Genomic DNA, 23,803 nt, shown 5'->3' on the forward strand with positions numbered 1-23,803 from the left:
TTGAAGGGTGCCTCCTCCAGACTTCATGTTTCAGCTCCTTCCATAGATGTTTAACAGGATTTAAATTAGGGCTCATAAAATGCCACTTCAGAATAGTCCAATGTTTTACTCTAAGCCACATAATCCATGTAAGGACTCCTCCCTCTTAATTGTTTTTCTGCGTGCACACATTTTTTTTATATGTACCCCACCCACATAGACACATAAACCCATCATTCCTCACATAGGCACCAAAGGAAAAAAAAATAGGAAACAACAACAACAGAAACACTCCTAAATGCACAGATACGCTAGCTGTCCTGCTGAATGAGGGCTTTGGCTTTCTGCAGGTTGTGATCGACTGCATCATCTACAAACTGAATCCAGGTCAGCTTTGACTCCACTCACACATGACTGGATCTGGAAGGGTTGTGACAATGATAAACAATTTATTTTCATATCACTTATAGAAAGAAACCACCGTGCCAAACATGGACATGAACTAATAATATTCAGGTTTAATCTAACCCAGAAAAATGCAACAGAAAATGATCAGGTATGATCAGATGTTCAGATGCTCCACCCACGTGTTTTTGAATGCTTACTCTGGACTGCACATACAGCACCTGCCGATTGTTCTCTGACCTGCATTAGTTGAATTTCATCTTCTTTCATCATTGAGTACGTTGCTGAATGTGTGCTGGCCCTCAGGTTGTTGTTTGTTTTTTCTTTCTTTCTTTCTTTCTTTCTTTCTTTTTTTAAATCTAATTCACACATATTTCTAATTAAATGTGGAATATTTGATTGGTTTTGATGAAACAGGTTATGATAATGATACACACAGGTGTGGTTAAACTGGGAGAACAACATCGCCACCTGCCGGTTTAACTGTAATACTGCTACAGCTGCTGCCACAATTGAATGTAAAGACATGTTGACATGCTGAAGCATACCAAGCATAAGTTTATTTTGACCAGAACTAAGAGGGTGATCCTAACTCCCTGCTCTACCACACTTTACACTTGGCACAAAGCAGTCAGACGAGTACCCTTCTCCGACAACTGCCAAACCCAGACTTGTCCATTGGATTGCAAAATGGAGAAACAGGATTTGTCACTCCAGAGCAGTAGCGGTCCCAGCCTGTTTGGCGCCCTGGGCGAGCGTCAAAGGTGTGAGCCTTTTTTGACGTTACACTGTGCGCCACATTATTGTTTCGGTGAAATGAATTTCTACAATACTGTTACTGTTAATTCTACTCTCTGCAGTGTTTAAATGCTTACATATACACACAGTTACTGTCCCTCCACACATACGACTCGGTTCTGCTTCTATGTCCCATCCTTGTTTACTATTTCCCACCGAGGCTTCTAGACTTCTGATTGGCCAACATTTCTGCACGGTTAGGAATATATCGCCACCTGTTGCTTTGGCATGTTCCTAGCAGCGTTTTCCTTCATTTCTGCGTTTACGTGTGGACGGGATTATTTCTTTTAAACGAAAACGGAAAATCTCCGTTTTCAAAAATACCCGTGTAGCCCAAGGTGTATTTCTAGGATTTCGCACAACCCAGGATTCAAATCATGAATAGATAATGGGCTTGGATTCAGATATCTACTGATACCAGTGTTAAATAATAAAGCTGTACTTGAATGTGAGGTAAAAACTGGAAATCAATCTATTTATGTAAGGCAACATCAGTTTAGGCATAAACATAGCTTTCTTAATTTTTTGCAATATAATTGGACAAATAAATACATTCAAGAATATTATTCACTGCATTTGTATAGTATAAGTTTAGTATAAAATTAGAAATGACTTTACTGCAGTACAGACTTCTTAGCTGTTCCCTTTATGTGTTATTACAGCGGATCATCTGCCTCCATCTAACCCTATCGCCAGCATCCTCCTCTGTCACACCAACCGTCTACATGTCTAATTATATGGTCTAAATGGTCTAATTTTATATGTAGATTGAATTTTTTCCTCTTCCTTTAGTCAATTTATCAATCATACTGAAGAAGCTTTATATATACTTGAACCTGTCTGACTTATTGAACCTTTCATGACATCTCCATATTTTACAACTAATAAAAGGAAATTTTAAATAGTTGTAATTCTGTGTTTGAACAATTGTAATATCATTTACTCATTTTAATGGCTTCAAAATAAAATCCAATCAAAATTTGTTGTACCAGAACTTGAAATTATCAGAACTGGTTATTATGAATTATCAATTCATAAAAAAGTACTTTTGGCCCATGTGATTGCTCTTAAATCTTCACTTAAATTAAATTAATTAGTTAGTTTTTTTTCTTAATGATCAAAATGTTATGTTTACTTGTAAAGATTGTTTCAGTGTATTTTGATCACATAAACAATATACAGAAAGTTATTTAGGAGAATAAAATACTACACAAAATAAAGAATTTATTTATTTATTTATTGCTGTTCTAGGTGTGCTTCCATCTTGGTCAGGTCTCTCTTGAAAAAGAGATTTCAATTTAGTGTCCACATTTTAAGAGAGAAATGACAACTAATACTCATTTTATTTATATATTCGGGGAGGGGGGGGGGGGGGGGGATCTACGCAGTGCAAATAGAACAGACTGGTGTAGTTCTTCAGTTTACTTCTCAGCCACAGGGAGGCACCTAATAAACACTTAAGAGCTCCAGTTCCTTTGGGAGATGACAAGCCTGTCTGACAGCAAATATTACTGTTGTATTGTTGCAGTGTGTGTGTGTGTGTGTGTGTGTGTGTGTGTGTGTGTGTGTGTGTGTGTGTGTCTGTCTGTCTGTCTGTCTGTTTGTTTTTCAGTTTGCTGTCTGTATATCAGGTTTAGCCACATTCTTTATGTTATGCAAACTTTAGTTTTGACATTAGCATTGCTGTAAGTAACAGCTTAAAACAGTAGTGTGAGCTTTTATAACAGTGTACATGGTGCCAATGATGACATATAATACAAATAAATTAGACATTTTTGTGAAACAGCAATGATGCACTTTCTGTCCAGAAGCACAAGCCTGTGGTGCGAGGGCACACCTGAACAGATCTGCATCCAACAGTGCTTTAACCATTAATGCAATTAAACAAAACAAACAAAAACAGTGATTATAATAAACCAGTAATAGTATAATTAGTGCTTTTTACACATGAAACACAACAACAGCTGTCTAAAGGCACTTTACATTATAAGGTAAAGACCCCACAATGATACAGACAATTTAACACAGTAGTCTGTTTGGATAGACTCCCTTTTGGAGCCAGTCTCAAAAAAGTTTCTTCTGGAAAATCACTAAATGAAAGTAAAGAAAAAAACATCTCTTATTAATCTCTTATCACATTGCTTTTTAAAGCTACTAAAGTATTTTTAGAGTTACTTTTTACGGATTTACTCATTGAAATTGAAATGTCCCATCCTTAATGGATAAACATGGACACTGGTGGACATTAAAACACTAAATACCCAATTACATTCAAATGCACGTCCATCAGGAGTGACACATTTTTTTGTTTTTGTTTATAAGCCTTTATCCTTCTAACACATGAGAAGATGATGATCGCGTCAGAGTAAATTCTGCTTCTCATCAATACATTCTCATTGGGAAAAATTAACATACCAAATATAGTTATTTATGTATTATTTGCTTAAAGTACTGCTAAACCCAAGAACAGCCTCAAGCAGCTGCTGGCATACCTGTAGACTTTTACTTTATATTTCTGTATATTATATTATATATTTATCTTTATATTTAGCATTAAACCAAGTAAAACAGGAGATACCAGCAGCAATGAGCTTATGTGACAGCTATGTGATGGAGATTGGAGGATCCAACAGAATGACATCATTCACTGCTAGGTACACATTTTTCGGCTCCAGCTTATCTGTGACCATAGCTGAAATCTTCATGCTCTCACAGTCCACCATGTGCTCATGGTACACCAAGAAGGGGAATAAAAAAGGGATGGACAGATCTGGAGCAGATAGAGAGAGAGGTTCATAATTGTTGCTGTGTCTCATATGACCTACAGATGGATTCATTTTCACGTTTCACTGTCAATCTGGTATTGAGCTATGTCTAGTCTAAGAATTAAACAAAGTACTTGTGTCCAGAGACCCACCTTTCCCAGGCAGCAGTGTCCCTTCCTTCACCTCACTCTGGATGTTTTCAACCGGTGAGCCATTGTATCTCATGGCCTGGACGCTGATTTTGATGGACACAGGCCTGGCAGTGCTGCTCTCACTGTTCAGCACCAGCTTCAGACTCACGTCCTGACCGTCCTTTGGCTTGGATACCTGCAGCACCACAAATAGTGTAATAAGGTATGAGTTCTTGTGTACCAGGTGTAATATGCATCATGTTTAGCTTCAGATTTTTTAGATTTTTTGTAGGTAATGTCCATTGTTTGTTTTTTTTCCAAAAATTAAAGTCCGACTAAGTTGTGTGTGTGTGTGTGTGTGTGTGTGTGTGTGTGTGTGTGTGTGTGTGTGTGTGTGTGTGTTTTTGTTTATTCAAACTGCATTTAATATAAAGAGCATGAAACACAGCTAGTTTATAGCCTTTGGCTATTAATGGTCTGGGTTTCATAATCAGACTGTGATCAGTGTGTTTCATGCCTTTTGTATGCACAAGAAAAAATTACAAAATACAGTTTTACCATCACAGCTGTTAGCAAGGTTTGATGTCATCTTCAGCTGCAGTACAGCTCATATCCAGTTTACTTTTATTGTTTCATACAGTGTGTGTGTTTACATTACTCAGACATGAAAAGCTCTACTTTAAAGTATAAAAAGCGATTGATGATTTTATTTCCTAAGAGTCAAACATGACTGTATGATTCTCAAACTACATATATGAGGGAGAACATTTCAAACTGACATGGTGGATTGGATGAGCTTTTATTCGTTAACTGATTTGGTTAACTTATTCAAAATAAAGTAAAAAAGGTCTATGTCTAACAGTTAGACATAAAATTCACACTTTGAGAGAAAAGTAAATATTAAAATACTAATGAAGTGATACAACAGGAACTCTGAAATGTGTGTGTGTGTGTGTGTGTGTGTGTGTGTGTGTATAAGCCATATGAGCTTGTGTCATCTTACCAGACACTGTCCTTGGTCTCGTTCTCTCTGACCCCATAGTCAGCATGGTACACATCAATGATCAGATTCTTGTTGCTGTCATGAGCTGACTGATAGTTGGTGACCACACGGCATGGGATGCCCAACAGACGCATTACTGGAACCACAAACACAAAGAAAAAAAAGTCAATGAGAAATTTCTCAAATTGCACATTAGTTTTTCATTTTATTTTTAAATGTTGTTGTTCTTATTGTTAAGCCACTAGCTGGGGTTGCACTCCCCCAGTGATGGAAAGTGTCAGGAAAAGACAGATGACAGAACCACATATAACCACATGTGGTTATTTTAGTTGTTTTTGTACTCCAATTTGCACTAAGCACTGCGGCCATTCTCTTCTGACCTCTTAAAACAGGGCATTTTCTCCCAGAAACTGGTGCGCACTGGATATTATCTGTTTTGCCGACCATTTTCTATAAAACAGAGATGTTTGTGTGTGAAAATCCCAATAGATCAGCAGTTTGTGGGATACTCAAACCAGCGATTCTGGCATCATCAACCATCTCACTTCAAGTCATCATCTTTCCTTCCTCATTCTGATGATTCATTTTGAACTACCATGTCTGCTTTTCTATGTCTACATGCCTAAATCAATTTAGTTGCTGCCATGTGATTGGCTGCTTAGATATCTGCATTAACGAACAGTCTATCAGATGTACCCAGCAAAGTAACCGTTTAGTGCATGTAGAACTAGAACCCTGTCCGGCCATAATGGAGTTTGTGTTACTGAGCATGTATATATACCTGAACACATCACGCCAGCAAATACCCAGCACTGTCCATATTTGACTGGGTGGCAGCCGATGTTGTGCCAGCGCTTCAGGATGTGATAGCTGCCAGACCAGTGAGAGGGTTCATCCCCACCCCAAAATGGACCTGCCCACCGTCCCCCCAGGAAGCCATATTCATCTCCACTGTTGATCTGGAAGAAAAAAGGAATGCAAAGTTCTCTCTCATAATGTGATTTATACATGTGAGCATTGTCCCCTCTCAAAATGACTGTGAACCATTAGTTAACAGCAAGCTATATTTCCTATATAATGAAAACAGGACCATTTATGTTTGTTGGCTTCTTTGGCCAGCTCTCAATTTGTCGTATAAATAATACTGGAAGAGCTGTTCTTCTGGTTTGCCAAGCTGCTCACCGTAAAATAAACTAATGAATGAAAAAATTAAAATGTACTTCCAACAACTTGTTATAAATTATGTCAAAATATATAAATTAGGGAAAAATACATACATCTTCCTTCCTTCTTATTTATCCCTTCTATCTTCACATCTTACTTATTTTCTTCCTTCCTTTAATTTACTCTACTTCTAACTCCCTTTTTCATTTTTCATTTCCTTCCTTCTTTCCATACTTTTTAATTATTCCTTCATTTTATATTGCGTTCGTATTTTACCCTAATGCCTTATATTTTACGTTAAACACTTCAAATCACCTTCTTGCAGAAATGTTCTAGGCAAATGACACACGGAGCATATATCCTACCATGGCGCTGACCACACGGCTGAGATAGATGGGGTTACAGTGAGCAGAAGCATCCTTAGCTGGGTTTTCCAGGTGCTTTGGGTTGACATCTAAGATCTTCAGACAAATCTTTGCCATGTCCTCTTCAAACTGGACAGGAAGAGAGCAGCTTATCTTAAACTGCAGGGTTGTAGGTTATTACATAGAAGATTATTATCATGATTTTAAAAAAAATATTTATACCTGCCCAAAGTCCCAGTGAATAGATATGAGGTAGTCTCCACTTCCTTTGTAGATTATGCCATGTTCATTCATCACATACTCCTGTGTCTCTGCCTCATCACAGATAGACACTGAATCATCTAAAGAGAGACAGGGATCTGGGTAAAAACATGAGACAGGCAGATCAGTGATTGGTAGTTGTTGTTTTTTTTGGGGTTTTTTTAATGAAAACCCATCAACAGATGAACAGTGTTGATGGACAGTTAGTCAAACAGGTGGGCAGACAAAAAGATAACAAACCTACCAGGACACCAGGGATTGAAGAGCACTACCAGATTTGCCAACAGTGTTTCCTCGTCCCTATATCTGGTAGTTAAGTTGTACTCTCCGATTGGAGCGTCAGCTGGAGGGGTAATGGTCAAATTTAAGGAGCCTGTTAGTGGATAGGATCTCTTCTCCAGCTCCACCTTCCACACTGCCTCTGCTGACGGTGAACGCTGGATTTTGTCAGGGATACCAAAGCATGACTTTGTCCCGAGGTCCTCAGATGGATTTTCTCCTGTAGAGAGGATTCACAGAGATCAATAACATAACAATACAATACCTTCAAGCTACTAATTTTAACCAAAGAGTCTACATGAAAGATGTAAAGAAGAAAAACTGAGTTATATCTGCATTATTTCTAATGGCCAGCAGGGGGCAACTGCTTAAAAAAAAGTGGAGTTGCAAAGAACAGTATAAGAAAACAGCAATAAGTAAACACTTTTCTAATGAGTTTATACTCTCAGTTCCTATGTTCAAGTTTTACTGAATCCAACAAAATGTTCCTGTTATACGTTTTTTCTTCATTATCGTCAAAAACAATGATAAGCTAGATATGTTTGAGGGTGGATCTGCTCTGTGATTGACAAGTCCCTATTAGAAAAGTACGGTTCCTCAGTCAGTTCCCTTGACATGTTAGACAAATCAGGGCTTTAAAACAGTGGTCCATAAACTGGTCAAAGATGTCACACCGGCCGGGTCCAACAAGCAGCCTGGGATCATCTTGAGAGAGAACAGAACAAAAGGCAGCCAAAACCCAAAGAAGAGGTTTGAATGCTCTTCAGAAAACCTGGAAAACTAATATTGAAGACTATTTACAGAAATTTAATGAAAGCTTGCCGTAGAGAGTTCAGGCTTCATTGAGGAATGGAGCTGGAACCTGATGCCAGCAAAAGACTGAAAGGTGTGTACCCAAAAAAAGAAAATCAACTGTCATATCCAACTGTGCTAGTTGGCAAACGCCTTTAAGTAAAGCTTAGATTACTTATAAAAGAGCCTTTCCCTTACGTGTCACATCTGGGATTTTCCTCACCCTTATAGTCTGCCCCACCCTTATTGGTTTCACCTGTTTTTATTATTCTTGATCTTTATTTATTTTTCTCTTTTTTAATTCGATCATCTCATTAATAAAACCCACTTTCTGCTTGGAATACCTGATTCTGGTTTTGTGTATTTGAATCCTCTTTTTAAAGTATACTATACTACACGCAGCCTGTGAGCAAGCACTTTTGTAACAGTGGGAAGGAAAAACTCCCTTTTAACAGGAAGAAACCTCCAGCAGAACCAGGCTCAGGAAGGGGCAGCTATCTTTATTAGGGGAGGAAGACGAGTCAAAGACACTTTGAATTAACAATTCATTCTAATAAATCAATTGTTAATTCAACATTATAAATTAAACATCCATGGTTTCTGTCAGTTATTCAGAATGACAGGGTGTTAGTCTTAGGCATGTGTTCAATGATAAAAAGAAAATTTCCTTTCTCAGCATGGTTATACGCTTTTGAAAAAGTCTAATAAAAATGGACTATTTAATAACATACAAACCTGTCACTGCAGTGATGGTGAGTGGGTAAAAGTCAGGCTTGAAAGGTTCTGTCAGTTCAACTTTGACGGTGAACGGCTGGCCTCGCCTCACAATCAGCTCCTCCTTTGAGATTTTTTTGGTGTGATGTTCAGTGTTGTTGGTCTCACAGTTGAGATTCACTCCTTTAAAAACTGAGACTTAAAATAAAAAGAAAAATTATACAAACTTTAGTTTTGTGCCTCAAAAGGGCAGGGTAACAAATAAACACAATGCTCGTGTGTGATGTAAGCTCTCTGGAGAACTGCATAAAGAAGTCTGCCAATCCTCAGCTGCATTTGTGAATTTTGTAACTGCACAAAAATGATCATCATGTAGCTCTAACCAAAACTGGTTAGTGTCATATCCAGAGGTTGTCTTTTGAAAATAGATGTATGAGTGCTGCCAGGCGTGGAGGATCAGCCTGATGGCTGTCGTCCATGAAGAAAGCCTCTTCTAAAGATAATGCACAAGAAGGCCCGCAAACAGTTTGCTGAAGACAAGCAGACTAAGGGCATGGATTACTCGAACCACGTCCTGTGGTTTGATGAGACCAAGATAAACTTTTTTGGTTCAGATGGTGTCAGGGGTGTGTGGCGGCAACTAGGTGAGGAGTACAAAGACAAGTGTGTCTTGCCTACAGTCAAGCATGGTGGTGGGTTGTCATTGTTTGGGGCTGCATGACTGCTGCTGGCACTGGGGAGCTACAGTTAATTGAGGGAACCATGAATGCAAGCATGCACTGTGGGGGGGGGGATCACAGTCCCCATCATAAAAAACTATGGTGGGGACTGTATATTGGGCCACATTAGTGCATTATAGTGTATTATACTAATATACCTGTGAATTATCAATGAGTAATTGTTTTAAACTAATGCATATTGTACTTTAATCAACAAGAGTCTAGATACTGCATAAACATCTAATCAAGTGTTTGTGCCCACTGTGTGATGCTTCCAGGCATTTCCTCATTTTAAATCACATGAGTAATCACAAACTGTAATCCACAAGTTACAGTCAGGTCTAATAATCACACCTCTTGTAGTGAAGTCATGCAGTGGGTTTGGTTTTTTCTTTGTTAGCAGGATTACTCAAAAAATAGATGGATTTATTTATTTTAATTTTTTTGCAAGAGGTGAAGTTTGATCTAGCTTAAAAGTGATTAACCTCTGCAGTTCATCCAGATTTGGATCCATTTTTGGCAAGATTCTTTACTATTGTGAGAATTGGACATGTAATCTAATATCTTTATAAAAACAAACTGAACCACAGTTAAAATTGGGAAACTCCTTATAAAGTTCTCAAGAAAATATTAACAACACGTCCAGATTCAGATATTTGACTCTTGCACTTTTACCTACAGACCGTGGATAATGGACAGAACAACATAAAAAACTATAATCTGTGTCTTTCATCCCTCAGTTTAGTCTGCAGTTTAATATCAATTCTATGTTTATAGCACCATTTCACAATAACAGGCATCACCAAGTACATTGTGAGGTACAGACCTTACAGCAGGGATGTCAAACTCATTTTACATTGTGGGCCAGCCCACTTTGATCTTAAGTGGGCACAGCAGTGAAACTCTTCTTTATGTTGGTAACTAAAGTAGTTATGCATTTAATCACCGAGACATTTTAATATAAGAAAAATAAGAAAAATCGCGGGGGCAGCAGCCGAACTAGAAAAGCCCAGACCTCGCTCTCCCTCGCAACCTCCTCCAGCTTGTCCAAGAGAAGACCGAGGTGTTTCCAGGCCAGCCGAAAGCGTGTCCTTTGTCTGCCACGGAGCCAACTCCTGGTGGGACATGCCCAGAACACCTCATGCAGGAGGCGCCCAGGAAACATCCTCGTCAGATGCCTGACCCACCTCAACTGGCTCTTTTCAATGTAGAGGAGTAGCGTCTCCTCTCTGAGTCCCTCCCAGATAGCTGAACTCCCCCTATCTCCAAGGGAGAGGCCAGCCACCCTTCGGAGAAACCTCATTTCCGGCACTTGTGTCCGCAATCACGTTCTTTCGGTCAAAGCTTATAATCATAGTTTAGGTTGGAGTCGTAGATCAACCAGTAAATCAAGAGCTTTGCATTTACACTCAGCTCTCTCTTGACCACAACGGACCAGTGCATCACCAATCCATCTATGGTTCTCCTGCTCCTCTCACTCATGAACAAGACCCCAAGATTCTTAAACTCCGTCACTTGGGTCAGTAACTCGTCCCTGACTGGCAGTGGGCACTCAGCCCTTTTCTGGCTGAGGACAATGGCCTCAGACTTGAAGGTACTGGTGCTGATTCTGATTCTCACCGCTTTACACTCGGCCGCAAACCCCTCCAGTGCGAGCTGGAACCCACCACCTGATGATGCCTACAGAACCACATCATCCACCAAAAGCAGAGGTGAGACCACCCAAGTGGACAAACAGAATCAGTGACAAAGGGCAGCCTTGAAGGAATCCAGTCCCACCTGGAATGAGTCCAACTTATTGCCAGCTATGCAGACCAAGCCCTTTCAAGCCCCATCCATCTCCCATAGAACACCCTGACAGACATGGTCAAATCCCTTCTCCAAGTCCACAAAACACATGTGGACATGCAGACTTGATTTTACACAATTTTATTTCCTATTTGGTTTTTGCACTATGAAAAAAGACTAATTTGACTTTAGACATACTGTACAATCTGGACAAAAATAATTGTCATAAATTTGTACTTAAATTTATGTGACTATTACATATATTATTTTTTACAATATTAAATCAACATCTAGTTACATTTAAACTACATTTACATTGGTTAGTTTAAAGATACCTTTCAGTTCGAGGTAACTTTAAATTTACAAAAAACCTTTGTTTCAGGTCACAAAAACATTATAGCCCCCTACAGATGAAGCAGATGGCACATGTTATCGTGAACCATATATTTCACATCTTTCTTAGTGTTACCAACTCTTGAGGGCAATATCAGGCTCCTTAGCCGCTAAATTCTCCACAGTGTTCACCAGTTACTGGTGCTGAGCAGACAAACCCAATATGACAGCAGTAAAAGTATGACAATTCATTAAAGTTGAAGCTAGACAGACAAAGACAAAGTAAACAAACAAAGTAAAGTTAAGACTCCTGTTTCAGGAAATACATTGATCCATGAACTAAAAAGTGTAAAATCTGGTATGCTTTAGAGTTTTAGTGATATGCAATTTGCATGTTGCTCATTAAACCTGGTTTCAAAAGCTAAGATGGTGATAGCCACAATGTTCAGCATGAGGCTGGTTGCATAACAGTGTCACTTTTCCCTCTGAAATGACTAACAACTACTTTCTGCATTAATTAGGGTAGACAAACCCTTACTTCCAATCGGTGCCCACACCCTGCATTTCACAGAAAAAAATTACGGAACCTGTTAGAGGTCTACTGTTGTTTTACTTCCAAGAACTGAGACCTTTCAAATGTGAGACAGGTAACTTTGAGTCTTTGTTCCTCAAAATTTGTGTCCAGTGGTTGTCCAGTAAACTAAAGCTTTACTTATTAAATACTATCTGTGGTTCTCCATCTGGTTCATTAATGTTAATCCCCTTTCTACAGAGAAACTGGGTTGTAACCGCTGTAAACAATCATGTGGAATCTAAGCTAATAGAAAATTGAAAAAAATTAAAACCTTGAACACCCTGGCACTGCTTGTGTCATGTCTTAGCATGCAGTTCAGCTTCTTAGTTGGTGAATGTAGTCACGCATGAATAGGATGCAATTAGCATGAATCATCTAAAGCTGACTAACCAATAATATTGCCTAATGTTGTATCAGACTATCCCATCTCTCTTTTGGTTCATGTTGACTGACTCAGGCTTTTCACGAAGACCTCAGTTGCTGATATTGGCCAGACACACAGCTCTACGGAGAGTCATGCTAGTTCCAGACTTCTTCCATCTACAGATGATGGAGGCCACTGTGGTTGTTGGGGCTGTCAGTCCCGTAGTAATTTGGATTTCATGGCTTGGTTTGTTCTCTGATATGCAGTGTCAGGTATGGGATCTTTTATAGACAAGTTCCAAATCCTGTCCAGTCAACTGAATTGCCCACAGGTCGATTACCGAAGCTGAAGAGACGTCAGACAGATGATCAGTGGAAAAAGGGTGCACCTGAGCTCAATGCTGCCAACTGTGTCATGGCAAAGGCTGTGAAAACTCATGTTATACTATTTATTTATTTAAAATTTATTTGCAAGAATTTCAAGCAAACTTTTTATGACTTTGTAATTACGGAGTATTGTGAATTTAACTCATTTTGAAATGAGGCTGTAACATGATGAAATATAGGAACAAGTAAAGCATTGTGACTATCAGATGCACTGTACAAATAATCCCTGAGATCCAAAAACTCTGCTCTGAAGGCTGAGGGTGAATAGAGGGGCTACACAAAAACCCAATATATGTCCCCTTAACCCCTAGTGTATCATGTTTCAAACACACAGATTTTCTGTGAGTTTTTGAGACTTCTACATCATCAGTGTGATTTTTGTCATGTATGGAAATTAAAATTAACTTAAAAAAAAAAGTCAGATGGTCCAGTCTGCATTTTTACAAAAAGTGTAATTTTCCTCCAATTATTTTATATTTTAGGCTTTAAGGAGATATATGGATTATTTAGTTATTCCAGTACTGTCAACTAAAAATAAAAAAATCAGTTAAACTGTATCTTTTAAAAGTTTAATATCAGAACATTCCACTTGTCGTTCAATAAGGACCTGGGCTGTGAACCATACCTATATTTCTGTGAATAAGAGGGAAAATTGCTAGATGACGACAGTACAAAGCTTCACGGGACTTCGCACACTAGTTGGTGGCGTAACAGTGGCATTTTCCCCCTAAAGGGACTCACATCTACTTTCTGCATAATTTTGGTAGACACACCTTTCTACAGTGAGAAAAGTAACCTTTCGTTTCCCAGTGTTTGTGCGCTCTGCTTTCAGACCTTATCCACTTGTGGATAAGTGCATTCACGTTTTTTCTTAGCCAACTGTATCCCTAAGATCTCATCAAAACAAGTAACTTGACACATGCATAACCTTATTTTTGGGCAAAGTCACCAAACATTTTAATAGCATTTTAACTTAAATTTGATCTGTAATTCTTCAGACTGTTTTATGTCTCTGTGACCATCAACATGAAAGTTATATTTCATTCCCCATTCTTTCAGGTAGAGGATTCAAAAAGAGTGATTTTGTTTTATTTTGCTTACATAATCTGTTGATGAAGCTGTTCTTTCATTTTAACAGAACTGAAAATGCTGTTTATTTGAGTAAGTGAGATCTATGACATGTTATTTTATGCAGATTACATTGTGTTCTCACAAAAAACAGTGTAAGAAGTCCCACCTCTTAATTATTTTTTTCTTTTGCACACATTTATACTTGTTTCAAAATCCATAGCATTTTTATACCCCCCCCCCAAAAAAAAAACAAAACAACAACAACAAAAAAAACCCAAAACAAAACAACAGAAACACGCGTAACTGCACAGATACACTAGCTTTCCTGCTGAATGAGGTCTTTGGCTTTCTGCAGGTTGTGATCGATGGCTCCATCTAAGAACTGAACCCAGGTCAGTTCTGACTCCCCACACACGTGACTGGACCTGAACAATGATAAACAGAGTCAATAAAAGAGCATTTTCCTCTCACATCACTCATAGAAAGAAACCAGATTGTCCAACATTGATGTGAACAAGTCATGTTCAGTGTTCATGCAACCCGAAAAGATGTAACACAACATGATCAGATAAGATCAGATTCTCAGAAACTCCACCCACCTCTTTCTCAACATTCTCTAACACACCCAACTACTTTCCCCGAGGGAAACTGGTTGACAAATTAGACCAGGCACAATCTGCTTTCCAGTTTTATTTTCATGTTATGTTGTAGTGTCACTTAATGTCTAAGAACATTTTGTTTTGACTGTAGTGACTCTTACCTGATGATTTCCAGAACTTTCTTTAGAAGTGCTGCTAATTTACACACCTGTTGAGAAAAAAAAAACAATGTCTTTATTCAGGTTCTACGTTTATATATCATGAAGAGAGAAAGAAATTATTTTATCTCCTGCTGAATTTTTAAGTTTGCCAACTTACAAAAGAACATAGAGACTCTCGGCTGCCTTTGGATCATCAACAAGCTCCTTTCATATAGTTTTCGACTGATCCATCACCTTTTTCAAGATCATCCTTACCCCATGAAGCAAGATTACTTTATAACTTTATGTAATGTGTTTTTTCTTCTATATTTCTCATTCTCATCATTCTGTCTCTCTTTATTAAAATGAAACTACCCTAAAAATGAAAGACTGTTCATTTGTTTGTAAGTAAGCAAACTTAGAAATTCAGTAGAGGATCAAATAAATAATTCCCCAACTGTATAAATTCAGACTTGAGTCCCCTCTAAACACTCTGTTTCATAACATGTTTTTTTGGATCAATACGTCAGAGATTGGACATCCTTAATATCGTCATCTCAGGCACACAGCTCTGACTCTAATCACAGAAGTCCCACTCATCTACTGTCCAAACCTTTTATTTGCAAAATGTGGCCAATCAGAAGAAAGTTGCGATAAAAGCAGTCATAAAATAAAACGATTTGTTTTTAAACAGAGGATGATCTGAGAGGCTACACCACAGCCCATAATATGATAAATAAAGATTATAACAGGCCCATTTAAAAGTGTAGTTCCAATACATTTAATTTGCTGTTTAGTAAAAATACAGTCTGAGCTGTGTTCAATACTTTGGAAAAAGAGTGGGAACTGAGAAAATTCAGAAGCACAAATATACTTTTTAGGAAAGTCAAGAATATTCCTTCTTGACCACAAAGAAATGCTCATGCCCTGTTTATATTAACATTTCTTTGTTTGCTCTCAGTGTTAGCTTGTGCAACTGCAGAGTCATAAAATGATCGCTTTTCATGATTGTCAGACATAACAGATTAAATGCTGCTCCCTTATACGTCAAACTTTCTTTCACAAAATGCATGAGGTCATCAGGAGGGAGGGGCAAGCTAGCAATTTTTAGAAAACTGTGTAAGCGGGCAACAGTGGACAAATGGTAGTTTCTCCTACCCATTTACAGCAGTACATATCAGAGCAGGTGGGGGGGGGGATTTTCAGTTGTTTGGCTCCCTGCGATTCTTTACATTATCTATATGCTGTCTTGTGAAAAAGCAAGGCAGTGAAACAGCGATCAACTGAAGTTAAAAGCTTTTCTGTGCACATCTGACTCCACTCCCCTGCACTCTTGTCACTTTACATACCAGCACAGTTCACATAAATTACACAAGCAGATCAACACCACAGGCCTGGAAACAGCATGACACTCTGAGCAATGATGTTACAACCCGAAGTAAGCTGACTCTAACCAAATATTTGGAGATTTTATAAAAGGTCCACATTTAAAAAATGAAACACTCAGATCACTCAGCTTTTTCAGGTGGCTGACTTTGTGAACTTTTGATCAGAGCTGTAACCAAAACGTTCTTAATCCCATTGGATGAAAGTGTGTCTTACATTGGTTTCGACGCCATTATAATCCATGGGGGGGTAGAGACAAAGGGCCAGATCATCAACGCTAAGGAGAAAAGACAACCAACGACAAAGGTGAGTCTGCATGACTGTGACATCATTAAAACTTGCACCTTAATTATGACCCCAAACACACATTTTGATTTGCATAAAAACTATGGAAACCATAATTATTTATATAACATATAAGAACGTCTGCATTAGCCAAAGAAGTATAAGCATCCAGGGTCTAACTGTTAGAAATTTTGTGCTGTTTAGTTCTTTTTGTTTCTACTAGTGTGAAGTCTTGACCCCTGTGTGTGTGTGTGTGTATGTTTGTATGCATGTGCCTACCCAGGGCTGATTTCTTTGCTGATATCAGCCAAGTCGTCAAGCTGTGACACGTTCTGGGGAGTGCTGAAGTCACCGTTGGATTTGACAGCTGATTTAAGTTTCCTCAGACAAGCTGCTGCTGCTTTTATCAGTCCCTGGCACGCACCAATCACCTGCCGATCGTTCTCTGACCAGTACATATCCTGGTTGCCTCGGGGTTCATCTCCGTCCTGGTCATCATCGAGTACGTCGTTGAATGGGTCTTCACCCTCAGCTAATGCCTGATGGGATTTGATAGGCAACATATTTTTGCCATTACAGTTCTTATGAGAGGTGAAACTAGACCAAAACCATACCAGAATATAAACATATTCAATTTTGCTGTAAAGTTGGAGTCTATGGGGACTGACTTTCTTTCATCAGCCAGCTTCAAGTGCACTTTCTGGCACTGCTGGCTTTATTATTATAAAAAAATACACAAAGAAAACTTCTAAAACTGAACGAATAATAATAATAATAATAATGATAATAATAATGTTGAAATAAAGGCCTAGTTATAAACACCAGAGCAAATATGAAATTCACAGTGTGTGTATACCTGTTCAATTTCCTCTATGGCATCTTTCACAACTCGAACCTCACACAACAGAACCACGACCACTGCTGCCTTATTATCTAGAGAAGATCAATACACCCATTATTAAAACCTTGTAAAACTTTGAGCAAAATTACCAGTTAAAGACTAGAATCCTATATCAATATTTAAAGTTTTCTTATTTTGTGTATCAGCTAAAACACTCGTCTGACGGCAGATTTTTTGATCACTTAACTGTGACGCTAAAAATTTGTGGATAAATGTACTTTCTCTGTTTTAATGTTTCTAACAATCCAAAAATGAATATAAATGGATATAAATGGATATAAATGGATAAAATTCACACCTGTTCTTTATTAAATGTAGACATTTTGGTTTTGATGAAATAGCTTATGGCACTGATACACAGACTGGGAGTTAGACTGGGAGAAAAACATCCCCACCTGCAGGCTTAATGGTAATACTGCTATTGCTGTCATAATCAATGTAAAGGCATATAAAGCATTATCAAAGTAAAGATATCTCCTGCTTCTAATATTAACATATAACTTCAAAGCAGTGGCGTTCCGTCAGGCCAAGCACATAAAACACACAAAAGTAAAGAAATCTCTGTCCTTTTATGTCACAGTGCTGTCATGAAGCCGTCTTGTGGCCACAGCTGGCTATCACCGCTTAAAGCTCCACTTGTTTCATAATCATAGGAAACTGCAGCTGTCTCCATTTTATTAGTTTATCTGTCTCAATTAACAATGACTGGAGCCGATTGGCCACCTTTTCTCTGGTGGTTTGCACATATGCATTGTGGATAAACCTCAGATCTTTGACAGCGGTCACTGGGTCCACTTTCACTGCTCTGGGATCAGTTACAATCTGCACGCCCTGTGGAAACAACTAGCATTGGCAAGTAGACAGGTTCCTGGCATTTATCATCATAGTTTCCTCTTGCTAACCAGCTTGGCCAACATGTTTGATATAGAGATAGAGAAGATGAAGAGTGAAAAAACTGTTAATAATGCCTTTAGTACATTAGATAGGAAAGCTGACCATGATGGAGAAAGGCAGACATCTCTGACTATATCTAGTCTAAAAAAACAAGCAAAACAACCAGGTGCTGGCTCAGCTAGCACTGTATACTTAAAAAAAAACCCAACTTGTAGGGTTGTGTTTCCGAGCTCATGAACAACAGTTTGTTTTTGTTTTTTCTGCAATATGTGGTCCTCACAAGACAGCCACGACATGCTTCATAAAATATGATGCTGAACATTAAACTTAAATATGAAATATTTTAAATAAGCTCAACCTTAAAGATAAGCAGCAATAATACTAATCAGTTTAACAGTGACGTGGAACACTTTTCTGCAGAATACTTATTTTTACTTTGATACTTCATGCATAATTTTTCCAAATTTATAGTGTTTCATTGCTTCTTTTCCTAAAACCCCACTGTTTCAAAGTATCATAAAACAACTCCCTGAAAGGCTGGAGTTAAACATCATTTTACTGGTTTGTTTTGTTTTGTCTTTGTCAACGGACCTTTTGACAACTGAGGGAACTGGTCGCAGGCAGACCACACTCCTCCTGTTGACATCAGCTGTTCCTGGCTGAGGCTGGAAGAAAGTGTTGGAAAGAGAACGAGGAAGAAGATGATAAATTAAGAAGAAAATAAAACAGAAAGGGGAATATAAAGAAAATACCTTACAACTTACAGTTTAAGCCGCTAATCAAACGCGGCTTAAACATGTTAACGCTGTCATCACAATTAACGCGATTAACAATTAATCCACCTGGAGCGCAGACTGACTCAAAATCCCTGAAATGTCTCTGTCACAGCATTTCAGGCAGTTTGTCCTAGCTTTGTCGATTCTGCACTCCAGATGGGTCTGCACTAACACCGAGTAACCCCTTACACGGGTGCATTAACGCATTAATGCGGAGAGCACTCATTTTTTTAATCACGGGATTTCCCCAAGTCCTATTTTGGTGCTACCTGTTGATTCTAAAAATTTTATTTTTTACCCATTAAATGTTCAGAAATGACAGAAACATGACAGATTTCTGAAAAATATGGTCGTACAAACTCAGTACCATTACTACATCTGAACCATGTAGTCACCAGCCAGGAGAGATCCGGTTAAATCTCACTGTGAAACAGATCGTTTAATTCACCTTAAAACTCATGTCCTTACATAAGTAACTGTAATATGCAGAATTTGTTTATTTTGCCTGGTGTGATTTTTATATTCTGACAGATTTCTATCATGGAGGAACGTAAACCATTGCAAACAAATAACACCAACAAACAACAAAATGTCGGCATCGATGCAAGCCTTATGCTATTTTCTTTACCTTGTTGTTTACCTTGTAATCATTGAAAGACAAAATTAAAATTTCCCAATTTCCCAGGTCCCACATGTAAAACTCTGGGTTTGGTGTCCATACCTTTCTACAGGTGAGCTCATTATGACCTCTACCAGTTGTGCAACTCCCTCTAGAACCTCGACAGTAGCATCTCTGACCAGTCGGCGCAGAGCCAGCCCTGAGACACCGAGAGAACAGAAGGTCAAAACACTCTGACACTGAAGTCGCAATAAAGGTACAGATCTACATGTATTTCAAATCAACTCACAACACAATAAATGTTGACAGCATCAGCATCAAGAAAGTTACAATGACTGTTTCTGTACATAAGTTTTATTTTTTAGTTCGCAACCACTGAATCACACTTGTTCTATTCAAACCAAATGTGAAGTGAAGTATTTGTGCCATGTGATCACACAGAAATGGCTGTAAGTTCAAAAATGATGTTACTATTACTTAATTCCAGTCTCTGGTTGTACTTTGGAGGTTGCAGTGGCTAAAAGCGGTGAATAAGTGGGTAAGGACGCATCAATCTTCTCCAGTCCGATTCAGACACCTCAGCTTCAGATACCTACTGATACCAGTGTTAAATTATCAAGCTGTACACTTGAATGTAAATGGCCTGTATTTGTATAGCGCTTTACACTACATTCAGTCATTCACACACACACTCACATTCACACACCACTCTAGGAAAAGACTAGAAATCAATCTGTATACTTAAGGCAATATCAGGTTAAACCTAAACTATTCTTTCCTAAATTTGTCAAATATAATGTGACACATAAATGTATCCACGAATACAGTTTGCTTCATTTATATTGCATGATTTTAGTAGTAAAATAACAAAAATATATATTTATGCTATTTATTTGTGAGACTTTAACACTGAGCTAAAGTGTGAATACTGCTGTTGCTACATTGGATATACTTTCTTTTTCCCCCCTCTCACTTTGTCTCACTGTGAGTGGAACAGAGATGCACAGTGTGTCCTTAAAAAGTCTGAGGAAACAAGACAAATAGAAGACGAGTTTGCCTAAGAGAGTTCAGGCTGTGCTAAAGAATAAGAGGGGTCATACCAAATACTGACTTTGATGCTTGTTAGAATTATACGAACTGTTTTTGCCTCATTAACTGTATTGCAGTCTATAATTGCACATTTCAATAAGTTGTTCCTATTTTCAAAAAAAATAGGGTGAGTGAAGACTTCTGTTAGTACTACCGTAGTAAACACAGAAGCGCGTCGCACTGAAGTAAATAGATAAGCCCACAGACGGGCACTTGCTCTGGCTTTTGGAGTCTGGATTAGATTGACAAGTGTATTGCGATATTCTGGCATTGTGAAATGGTCCAAAAACCTGAATGCAGTGCAACATATTCACCTCGCTCGTCTGAATACAACATAACTATTCTGCTGTTCACAGGGTTTTACCTTGGCTCTTAGGTAGCCAGTAATACACTGTGGACAGTGTGAGGATGCTCTTCATGATGGACTCTGCCAGCTTCTCTCCATCCTGGAGATTGTGGAGGAAAAACAGACAGAAAACAAATGATGTAATGGTCTTTAGAAGGTTTATGTGGAAATTCAAGACCCTGAGATACATGACAATAATTTATGGCTCCAAGTAAGAGCTCAGCTCACATCATCATCATCATTTCTTATTTTTACACTATACCAGACTTCAAAACAATCTGTTTATCAGCTCAGTGAGAAACCTTCATGATTACAGAAATAATCTGACCTGTTGTGATGGCAGAGGAGGTTTGGAGAAGGCCAGGCTGAGTTTAGTGGCTTCCTGGGACACTGCCTTCACTGCCTGATCTGTTGACACAGACAGTTGCATCATGTAACAACAAGACCATGAAGGAAGGAATTCTCCTAATGCTTCTTTTCTTTTCTTTTTTTTTTAATATCAAATGAGTCATTGCAAAAACATTATAAAAACGATGCAAATACATTTCTCACAAAACATTCACTGTAACGAGACATGAACATCATCCAGTTGTCAAAGGATGTTCAAAAGTCTAGGAGCTGAAACAGCAGCAAGAGATCATGATACTCAACTCAAAGTGTCCCAGAAGTTGGAGAGGTTGAATGCTCCATCGGACTCGTTTGATTCTCCATCTGCGAAGGAAAAAAAATGTTCTAAATTCTTGGTTCTAGTTCTTAAGCTAAACTGCAGAGGAGTCTTCTTCTTTTGGCTGCTCCGTCGATCATCTGTCTCCATCTCATCCTGTCCCTGCATGCTCTTCTGTCATACCAAACCTTGGCATGTCTTCCTTCACTACATCCATGAATCTTCTCTGTGGTCCTTTTCTCCTGCCTGGCAGCTCCATATACAACACCCTTTGCCTAGGATATTCCATATCCCTCCTCTGCACATGTTCAAAGCATCTCTGCCTTGCCTCTCTAACTTTGTGCTGCTCAGTCTGATCTGTCCATCTGATGTACTTATTTCTAATCTTGTCCATACTGATAACTCCAAAGAAATTCTTAAACTCTGCCACCTCCAGCTCCACCTCCTGTTTTTTCCCCACTTTAGTCCCACTGTCTCCAACCCATACATCATAGAAGTTCAAACTACGATCTTGTAAACCTCCCCTTTCACTCTTGCTGCTCTCCCTCTGTCAAAAGATCACCCATGACACCTCGTCTCCAGCCTGCTGGAAATCTCTTCTTGTGCACTGTCTGTTGTTTTGGATGGTTGACCCCCAGGCCTACTCATCTAACCTTCACTACCTTTACTCCTTGCAACTTCACTGTTATCAAAGTGCAGAGAATTATTTTCAGTACAAACAATTATTAAAATAATTTATTCTTTAAACAATCTAATTTCAACTTCTGAAAAAGGAGAATTAGCTTCTATTGCTGTTTAAAATCACTGTGAAATGGATAAGTGGTCAGAAAATAGGATTTAAAGACAACTCCATGGCACAAAAAATATTTCTTTCTTACAATCTTTATTATTTAAGGGTTTCTTGGGTTAAAGCTGTCAGTTTTGATCAGACTCATCTTCTCAAGTGTTAACAGAAGTCAGTGCATTTCTGTGTCGTTTCTGGACATTACTTTGGAGAAAAAAAACAAACATATTTGGGCTTTTATATACTGGGTTTTCTTCAGAGGGAAGACCAAAACCTCCCATGTACAGAAAAACACGGACCTCATACTAAATAATTAATAAACTAGATTGAAAAATTCAATAATTAAATGATCAACTACAATTAGCTAGCCACTGCTTTGGACATAATGAAATGTCTGAATATTTTGATGACGACAACAAAGTAGGTGTTTTGGATTTATGGCAGTAACTAAAGGGCCACTTAGGGCTGAGTGGCGCTTTAGTTCCTGTCTGTATGTTTGTCTTGATAAACATTTTTTTTTTCGTATTAAAATGTCTGATATTGTCCATTTTGTCATTTTCGTATTTCAGATTTACACTTTTGTAAAAGCAAACCTTTAAGTATTCTTATGTCCTGCACAAGCAGTTGTTTTTGTTCACAAAACTGACTCATGAAACACACTCCATCTACCGAGTAACACTGATGTCTAATGTCACATTTAGGTCAGTTAAGATGAGGACAAGATAATATAACTGAAAAAGCAAGACAAAAAGCCCCAACCTCCATTTTCTACAACACCTGGGAATAAAAACCTGAATAAAAGCGAACATGAATTAGCAGCTAAATGTAGCTGGGTCACGTAATAAAGTGCCAAATGTCTTTATCGCTGTATGTTACATTAGTTAAATCCCCGTCTTTGTCTGCTAACAAACAGCAGTCAAACTCGTTAACTGCTGCTAAACTCACGAATCGAGTTTAACAAACAGTTAAACTCGTAAATCTACAACAGTTAACAATAAAGTTTATACCAATGTTAGCACATATTTTAGCACATATATTAGCACGTTTAGCTAGCTTGACATAAGCTTTTATGGTTAAGCAGTTTCATTTGTGACAACACAGACAGATAATGTGGCGCAGTTACCTCTGACTCGGTCTCGGATACAGTTGATGGAGTTAACCAGATTCCGCAAAGCCACTTTTCCACCACAACTATCAGCACTCATGTCGCCAGAGTTTGTGGATCGTGTTACATGCGTGTTGTGGAACTACATAAGAGGAGCCCGTTGATAGGGGGACAAAAATAAATGAAACAACGGCGCCGCCGCCTGCTTACCCGGCTGCCATTCAGCCAGGAGTGCAGCAGAGGGCGCCAACGAGCTAGTCTTCAAAAACTATTAAACAAGCCCGCATACCTACCTCAAACCAAACAAACAAAGACATTACAACT

At 38.5% G+C, this 23,803-nt stretch overlaps 2 protein-coding genes across 2 annotated transcripts; both read right to left on the bottom strand.

Annotated features, from left to right (window-relative positions):
* Positions 1 to 3,618: 3,618 nt before the first annotated feature.
* LOC309707396 (protein-glutamine gamma-glutamyltransferase 2-like) lies at positions 3,619 to 11,274 on the bottom strand (the record flags this gene model as incomplete). Its single annotated transcript, XM_082534704.1, has 11 exons — positions 3,619 to 3,952; positions 4,100 to 4,274; positions 5,087 to 5,217; positions 5,863 to 6,040; positions 6,611 to 6,739; positions 6,833 to 6,951; positions 7,116 to 7,370; positions 8,678 to 8,854; positions 10,391 to 10,490; positions 10,783 to 11,055; positions 11,239 to 11,274. 11 exons carry the CDS (start codon positions 11,272 to 11,274, stop codon positions 3,786 to 3,788), a joined length of 1,740 nt encoding a protein of 579 aa, XP_082390830.1. The 3' UTR covers positions 3,619 to 3,785.
* A 173-nt stretch (positions 11,275 to 11,447) lies between these two features.
* Positions 11,448 to 23,677, bottom strand: ccndbp1 (cyclin D-type binding-protein 1). Its single transcript, XM_082534291.1, has 11 exons — positions 23,498 to 23,677; positions 21,578 to 21,637; positions 21,255 to 21,334; positions 20,945 to 21,026; positions 19,594 to 19,690; positions 18,688 to 18,761; positions 17,158 to 17,234; positions 16,581 to 16,840; positions 16,233 to 16,293; positions 14,652 to 14,698; positions 11,448 to 14,316 (listed from the first exon to the last, which is right to left on the bottom strand). Exons 1-11 carry the CDS (start codon positions 23,577 to 23,579, stop codon positions 14,208 to 14,210), a joined length of 1,029 nt encoding a protein of 342 aa, XP_082390417.1. The 5' UTR covers positions 23,580 to 23,677; the 3' UTR covers positions 11,448 to 14,207.
* Positions 23,678 to 23,803: the final 126 nt, after the last annotated feature.

The sequence above is a fragment of the Aulonocara stuartgranti genome, assembly GCF_965226115.1.
Source record: "Aulonocara stuartgranti genome assembly, chromosome: 5".
NCBI classification, from domain to species: domain Eukaryota; kingdom Metazoa; phylum Chordata; class Actinopteri; order Cichliformes; family Cichlidae; genus Aulonocara; species Aulonocara stuartgranti.